At 38.2% G+C, this 7,815-nt stretch overlaps 3 protein-coding genes across 4 annotated transcripts in view; 2 read left to right on the forward strand and 1 right to left on the reverse strand.

The window, feature by feature from the left end:
• Positions 1-408: 408 nt before the first annotated feature.
• On the forward strand, positions 409-1,861 carry LOC128881778 (60S ribosomal protein L14). The gene is made up of 4 exons (XM_054133086.1): positions 409-458; positions 997-1,098; positions 1,289-1,483; positions 1,662-1,861. Exons 1-4 carry the CDS (start codon positions 456-458, stop codon positions 1,818-1,820), a joined length of 459 nt encoding a protein of 152 aa, XP_053989061.1. The 5' UTR covers positions 409-455; the 3' UTR covers positions 1,821-1,861.
• Positions 1,862-1,956: 95 nt separating this feature from the next.
• On the reverse strand, positions 1,957-4,730 carry LOC128881775 (KIF-binding protein). Its single transcript, XM_054133083.1, has 2 exons — positions 4,435-4,730; positions 1,957-4,350 (listed from the first exon to the last, which is right to left on the reverse strand). The coding sequence occupies exon 2, from the start codon at positions 4,299-4,301 to the stop codon at positions 2,511-2,513; it is 1,791 nt and encodes a 596-aa protein (XP_053989058.1). The 5' UTR covers positions 4,302-4,350; positions 4,435-4,730; the 3' UTR covers positions 1,957-2,510.
• Positions 4,731-5,518: 788 nt separating this feature from the next.
• Positions 5,519-7,815, forward strand: part of LOC128881776 (NADH dehydrogenase [ubiquinone] 1 alpha subcomplex subunit 9, mitochondrial) — a 3,055-nt gene continuing 758 nt past the window's right edge. Inside the window, exons 1-6 of one of the 2 annotated variants that reach the window (XM_054133084.1) lie at positions 5,519-5,613; positions 6,006-6,214; positions 6,382-6,675; positions 6,768-6,934; positions 7,264-7,392; positions 7,487-7,676. In XM_054133084.1, the coding sequence (XP_053989059.1) occupies positions 5,574-5,613; positions 6,006-6,214; positions 6,382-6,675; positions 6,768-6,934; positions 7,264-7,392; positions 7,487-7,676 (1,029 nt within the window). In that variant the 5' untranslated portion in view covers positions 5,519-5,573. Of the gene's footprint in view, positions 5,672-6,005; positions 6,215-6,381; positions 6,676-6,767; positions 6,935-7,263; positions 7,393-7,486; positions 7,677-7,815 lie in introns of both variants that reach the window. The other variant, XM_054133085.1, reaches the window with a different exon arrangement.

Below are 7,815 nucleotides of genomic sequence, written 5' to 3' on the forward strand. Positions count from 1 at the left end.
AAATGTGCTGGGAAATTAAGAGAATGCAAAGGGAAATGTGCCAGGAAATGAAAGGAAATTCAAGGGAAATGTACTAGGAAATGGAGTAAAATTAAAAGGAAATGTGTCAGGAAATGAAGGGGAACCCAGTAGAAAGTGACTGTGACACTTCAGTTGTCATTTCGAAATTGCCGCTTCCTCGATTTGTAGAACGACTATATTGGATGAATTGTTGGGTAGGTGAGACGATTCTGAACAACACTTTCCTTTGCATAAATGTTGAAAGATGCTTCGTTTTTGAATTATCAACGAAAAACCATCGACCAATCACAGCGCCCGATTAGCGCGCGCTCTGCCCGCCATTACTGTCAATAGGGATTTTAATATATAAATAGGGAGAAATTATTTTCAACGGTTGGCAGCACGGATATTTTATCCCGTTGTAAGCTGTATTGGTCTTTCGCTTCCGGTCAACCATGGTAAGTGAGATTCTGCTTGGAAGTTAACGATATTACACGTAGAATTTTTACACCGGTGTAAACTTTATCGATTCGATCATGTTTCTTCGATTATTTATCATGTGCTTTAATTTGCCTCTCGTGTTTTCCGTAAGGCGTAGAGAATGCGGAATATCTTTAGATATAACCCCTAAATTCTAGCACATGGTAGACTTATTTACGCCTGTGTAAAGCATGCTAGGCTCGAACGAAAGGTAAACGCTTCCAATTTCTACAAACATTCGAGTATTTTAATGAATAGAAAACAAGAATTAATTTTCGTTTAATTTTCCCAAGATTTACTGGCTCGTGCCTTAAACCAACTTCCTTTCAAACTGATCATCCTGAATTCAATCAATGCTTATCCTTTGATTAAAGAATTTACAAACATTATTTTTCCATTTGTAAATTAGAAAATTCAGAGCACTTTTTAGTCAACTTACGAGCTCCATTGCAACATTGATCGTTGCATGACCGTTATCTAATAACACGAGGATTAACAAACTTCTGCTCCCAACAGCCGTTCCAGAGATTCGTAGAATCTGGCCGTGTCGCCTATGTGTGCGATGGGCCACACCAGGGGAAACTTGTGACAATCGTGGATGTCATCGACCAGAATCGGGTAAGAACAACGTTGACTTAGTATCATCAACTTATATATACAACATTGCGCAATGATGATCCATTTATCTTGATAGGAATTGCCGGCTGACGTTTCACTGATGCCAATATAATTTAACTGACACCAGATTCTTCGAGTTCAGCATAGAAAATTCAACGAGAAACATATTGAACTCCGATTGCGTTCGCAGGTTTTGGTGGACGGGCCCTCGACGAGCGTTCCACGCGGAGAGATGAGGCTGAACCAGCTTCACTTGACCAAGTTCCGTTTACGTTTCCCGTACACTGGATCCACCCGAGTCGTACGCAAAGCATGGGAAACTGCAAAGATCAGCGAACTGTGGAAAGACACCATGTGGGCGAGAAAGGTCGAAGCCAAGAAGAAGGTAAACGCCACGCTTAAAACTTAGTACATATAATTTATATATAGTGTAAACTATATTATACATAATTAGTGTATATAATATAGTTTATACATAGCTTAGTGTATATATAATATAGTTTATAAATAATATATAACAATTTTTAGTCGATTTTTCGATGACAAATATTTATCGATTTCAGCGTATGGAGCTCAGCGACTTCGACCGCTTCAAATTGAGAAAAGCGAGGCAAACTAGAAATAAGATCAGATCGGACGCGTTTTACAGATTGAAAAAGAAGATCAAGAAAGCTAAAGCCCCTGACGCGACGAAGACGGCGAAGACGGAGGAAAAGAAGTAATTTTTTATTTTATGAAATAAATATAAAATTATAAAACAGCACGTTCTTGTTGTTGTTGTATGTACACCTCTCGGTTCTTTAATTTATAATAATAACAGTCTGTTACGAAGTATAAAAATCCGAGCTACTTAGGTAATTTTTTTTTTTTTATTGTGTTTTAATATAGTACGATACATAGAATTCTGAGGGGTCGTTCTACTTTAATGGCCAAGAAAAACATGCTTTTTCGCTAATGATATCACAAAACTATTTACTTAAAACTTCATGCGTATATTTATTATGCTTTTAAAATAGATTATTCTTTAATTAAAGATAGTTCGATATAACATTCATATTTCTTCTTGAAAAAATTCTAATATAATTCTAAAAGCATAATAAATATATGCATGAAGATTGAAATAAATGGTTTCGTAATATCATTTAAAAAAAAACTTAACGAAGAAGCATGTTTCTATTGGCCAATAAAGCAGAATGATCCCTTAAACGAAAAGAGATGCAATTCTGTGATACAATTTACACAACACGCGTTCATATTGTAATTATTTTATAATAATAAAATAGCCTTAGAACTAAAACAAGCTTCGCAACTGTACATAATGTAACCGTACATTTAACTTCTTCGAACAGTTATTTAAGCATTTTATTTTAACAGATAATATCGAATTACATCTAAGGACACAGAATCTAGGTTCACCAACTCTTTTCTTGTATTCTCCGTATTTTCAAGGGGAGTAGACTGACTATTTCTTTACAAAAGCTCAATTCACATTTAATTAATTCCCTCGCGTTGCTGTGCTTCTCGCAGTAATCGATCACGAATTTGTAAGCGTTCAGACTGTTCTGCGTGTTCTCTATTAAGACTGCTTTGTCGGTGGATATTATTGAATTGTACAATCTACCGATGTGAAAGTGAGCCATCAGGGCCGTATGCAACACGTCGTCGGGAAGTTCGGTTCCGGAATTCGAAGTACCAATCTCTAAGGAGTCGATGAACGATTGGAAATTCTTTATGGAACTTTTGATTAGGTGATTAATCTTTGCCACTGCTTGCGGCGTTCGCTTCGTGTCACGGGAACGATCGAGCTTTATCTCGAGAAGATCCGAGTAGGTTGTTCCTAATTCGATCCAAATCTGCCTGCAAGCGGATCTGTAGTATCGCGGACTTATCTCCTTGATGACATTTTCGAGAATGTTTATTCTCTTCTTGTGCATTTTCGCTTGTCTGTCCTCGTCTTCCTCGAAGAATGCTAGGTACATGTACGCTTGGGAAACATCTTGTACGATGGCTATGTGATCGGATGCATGATCCTCTAATGTGTAATACGACTTTGCTTGGTCCAACCATTTCTGGACGTTTAAAAACACTAGTCTGGCATCCTCGAAATCTAACAGGTACTTATCAGTGATTTGGCTCGCGATTGGCTCTATATCTTTCTCTAAAATATCAAATTTTAAATCGGTCAGGTTTAGCATTGGGGGATTTTCATTATCCAACCCATCGTTCCCTTGCTTCGTTCCCCCATCATCTAGAAGTCTTTGTTTCGATATGCACATAAGTAAAATTCCATATTTAGCCCAGCATCTAGCTACGTCTGCGCTTCTGTGCTTGAAATTTTCCCACTTGGCTTCCATTTCTTCGCTTCCTCCGTCGTTCAAACTTTGAACTTTCAATACGTCTTCGTACTTCTGTAATATATAAGACGCGGCTGCTAAATGATGCTTGGCTAGAGGAATGCTATCGTTCTCCATGAAGTATTGCGACAGGGTAGCTGCGTTTAACGCCCAATCGATATAATCCAGGTCTTCAGATATGGTATCGCCACCCAACTGCCTGCGTAAAGTCAAATGACAGTACATAGCGGCTTTGTGATTGTCTTCCAGAGACTTGTATACTTGAGCTAAGAAGTACAGCGTTAAAGTATGGATACTCTCGAATGTTTCTTGAGGACATGGTTTGTTTTTCGTTACTTTAAAGCCAATCATAGGTAAATGAACAGGAAACTTGCATACGCCACCCATGTTTTTAAAATCATAGTAGATCTTCTCTGCGCGTTCTAAGAAAGTCTTAGCCTGCATAGGTTCATTCCAATGAGACCATATTAAACCTAACTGATTCAGAGCAGAGATCACTATGGAAACTGCTGACGGATCCAATGTTTTGTCTTTCAATACTTGCAGACAGTTTGTGCATGATACTTCTCCGGCTTTCAATTGCTCCGTATCGACATATAGTAAACCGAGCTGTAATTGTATAAATGCAAGCGATGTTTCACCCTCTTCTGTGGATGTGTTTGTCATAAGATGATCAACTATGTCTCTTTCCATAGTTTGCAGAATTTCTATAGCTTCGTATTTCATTTTATACGGTTCGCTCTGTGTACTGAATTTCTTATCGTCATCCAACAGTTTCTGGATGGACTTGAACTTGGTTTGCATGTCTTTAAACACGTCTACTCCCTTATTGGATTCCATATCTGTCATGATTAGGCGTTGTCAAATATAAACCAATATAAACTATTAAATGCAGTACCTAGAACACAACAAATTCAATTGTCCCTTTTTATAGGTTATAGTTACCAATAAAAATAATAAAAATTAAGATATCATTGTGTACAAATTATGTATAATAAGACAGGCGACACGGAATATGTGACAGCAGAAAAGTCTGATAAATCCTTGGGAATTTATATATATTTTATTTTCTTAGGTTGTAAGCAAATTATGAGTAGTCTATGCAAAGAAACAGGACTAATAGTGACGTTTAAACTAACGACTAACGACACTTGTGGCAAAATGGCAATGTTTACAACAACATAGTTTCGTATTTCGATGGTAAGTATCGCGGAGATAGCACGGAGAATTTTATCGACCGATTCTGAACACGTGACATCAAGATGGCCGCCGCTCGCGCATGCGCACTGTTCCTAGCGTCAGTGAAGTATCTATTACGACAAAGACAGTGGTGCCTTGATCGCCCCCCAAAGAAAATACAAATAATGTCATTCTTCGATGCTAAATTAAACTTGTATTTACTTCAATCGTAAACGTATTAACGATTTCGTTACTATAACCTTTTCTCACCTTTCGGTTACCGTCTTAATTCCATCTTTCCAAAATGTTCGAAATATAGCGAATCGGGACCGGGCATCGTTTCCTGTAACTACGGTACTGAGCGCTTAGCTCATCGACACGCATTCGCGAGAGACCCTCCAATCAGAGTTGCGAAATAACGCTGTTCGATTTTGATTGGTGGCCGCCATTTTTCAGCTAACCCCGCGAAATTCAATTTGAAAAACATAGTGTCGCGATATGTTTACACGCTGAAACGTCACTTTTTTAACGAATAAATATTCACCTACTCCTAAACATTGTTTCCACATCCATCTGTATTTACAATTAGATATTCTAAACAATTTCCAAATAAATAACAAGAAATAATTCATGAAAGACCATTCTTGGTAAAAATGATTAAAATAGAATATATTCGAAAGAAATATTGTTAATGCTTAATGAATGCTTAAGGCCAGTTTAGGAATAAGTTACGACCCAGAATAACGGCCTAAAATCCGCATATGTCCTCGGGCACCTGAAAACAAGAATTTCGTTTCTATAATAGTACTCTATTATTATTCTAGGGAATTCTTATATATATCTAGGGAATTATTCCGAAGATATCTAGGGATATCGCGATTGTAAATCGCCCATCGAATTCACCTCTTGTCACCAGAGTAGTGTCAGCCGAATGCAGCAGTCATGGCGGCTTGGATTCCGAAGACTGCTGTACAGGTTGCGAGTAAGTTTATTATAATCCTGCTCGTTCGACGTCTCACCTCGATGTCCTTTCAATAACGGTAATCCTGAGCTCCAATTATTTAAACGCTGCCGCGCGATTATGCGAACTCGATGTCCTGTAGCGTCTTCGTTATTCTTCTAATTATATAACGTTAATACTAAACCTACCGACCTTTCATTTGTACCTTTTTTTATCCGAATCAATTAAATGCTCCTATAAACACTTTCTCCAATTGGATACAAAAACCTTTCACTTTACACTACATTGAACAACGCATGAAACAATTGTTTATAATTTATGTATCGAATATAAAAACTGCACGGAGAAGTTTGAGAACTGTCATTCAGGTCGTGGTAGGTTTAGTATTAACGATCAACTATTGGGTGACGCAGAAAACCAGAATGCATACGCTGCGTGTTACGCTGCACAGAGCCGCAGCTGCTCCTCGAATCCCAAGATCATCAAGAACCCCACTACAGCCAAGTTGAAGAGAGGCACCGGAGGTCGTAGCTCTTTCAATGGAATGGTCTGCACCATTTTCGGCTGCAACGGCTTTGTCGGACGATACGTGTGCAATCGTTTCGGGAAAATCGGTACACAGGCAAGTAACTTGCTGTATCGTTATTCGAATTCTTCTTTCTTTCTGTAAATAGGAATTATCTATTAATATCGGAGCTGAATAATATCAAACTTTGATTTTATGTAATAGCTCTGTCGATTTCAATTTTTTTTCTGATACACAAATTAACAAACTATGCTTTCTTGCAGTTGATTCTCCCGCACAGATGCGATCGTTACTTTGTAATGCCTCTGAAGTTGTGCGGAGACTTGGGACAGGTTCTGTTCCATCCCTTCGAATTGAGGGACGAGGAGTCTATAATCAGAAGCATTAAATACTCCAACGTCGTCGTTAACTTAATTGGCAGAGATGTGGAATCAAGAAATTACGATCTCTACGATGTAAATGTGGAAGGAGCTAGAACGTTGGCTAGGCTCGCCAAGCAGTGCAACGTGGAACGTTTCATTCACGTGTCTTGTTTGAACGCAGAAGAACATCTCGAAGTAAGTTGTTCGTTAGTGAAGCTGTAAAGCGTGGAAAGGTACAGAGATGATAATTTGTATGTTGAAAATGTACGTTCGATTTCGTTTGCTAGCCACGGATTTTGCCAGAAGGCTCTACGATTCTTAAAACGAAATGGCTAGGGGAGTGCGCGGTGAGAGAAGAATTCCCAGAAGCTACCATTGTTAGGCCATCGGTTATATATGGACAGGAGGATGAATTTATAACCCATTACATGCATGCGGCAAGACGATCGTTCGGGTAACGTGTTTAATTAATCTTCTGTCGCACATTATTTTGAAGTGTAACTTCTAACGAGTAAAAGAAATATATATATGTCGAATTGAGTAACCTCCTCCTTTTCGAAGTCTGTTAAAAAGTTGACTAACCTTCAAAAATTCTTAGCTCTCTAAATAATGCATATTTTTACAGCGAAATATATAGAAAGTTTTTTCTGAAGTGAAGATGTAGATGTAATTTCTATTGTTTATGAAGGAAAAGAATTCCTAAAGTGAAGAATTCGCAAGGAGGTTACGCTTCTATGCACCTTCTCTTTTTTCTATTCTATTCATCGATTCGATTTCTTATAGGCAAGTGCCATTATGGGAAAAGGGCCTGAAAACTGAAAAGCAACCTATACACGTGTCCGACGTAGCTGCTGGTATCGTTGCCATTGCACAGGACTATCACACAGCTGGAAAAACTTACCAATTCGTTGGGTACGCAGTACAGAAAATCTTTATAATCGATACCAAAGCCAAAATGTTTTAGTCGAGTTAAGCTCCCATATCGAGAAACTGTTGTGTTTCGCAGGCCAAAACGCTACAAGCTACACGACCTGATCGAATGGTTCTACGATCTAGCGTGTCGCGGAGACGAAGGAATTGGTTATTCCATAACGCACATAAAGTATAATCCGCTATTCCAAGCGAAAGTCTCCATAAACGAGTTATTCTACAAGATAAATTCTGCTGTGAGAATGACTTGGGAAGTGCTGGAGAAAGTAAGCGTTATTGGTAGCAATTTAAGAAAATTATTTGGAATTTTTAAGACTCTAGGATTTCAGATTCAAATATTACAGATCTCTAAGGCTCCAAATTCAAGGATTCTAGATTTCTAAGACTTTAGATTCAAGAATTCTA

This window comes from Hylaeus volcanicus, chromosome 9, assembly GCF_026283585.1.
Source record: "Hylaeus volcanicus isolate JK05 chromosome 9, UHH_iyHylVolc1.0_haploid, whole genome shotgun sequence".
NCBI lineage: Eukaryota > Metazoa > Arthropoda > Insecta > Hymenoptera > Colletidae > Hylaeus > Hylaeus volcanicus.

Coding starts and splice junctions, on each gene's coding strand:
- LOC128881778 (XM_054133086.1), top strand. Junction 1,099..1,288: donor ATGTCATCGACCAGAATCGG/GTAAGAACAACG, acceptor TTGCGTTCGCAG/GTTTTGGTGGACGGGCCCTC. Junction 1,484..1,661: donor AGGTCGAAGCCAAGAAGAAG/GTAAACGCCACG, acceptor TATCGATTTCAG/CGTATGGAGCTCAGCGACTT.
- LOC128881775 (XM_054133083.1), bottom strand. CDS start 4,301: ATGACAGATATGGAATCCAATAAGGGAGTAGACGTGTTTAAAGACATG.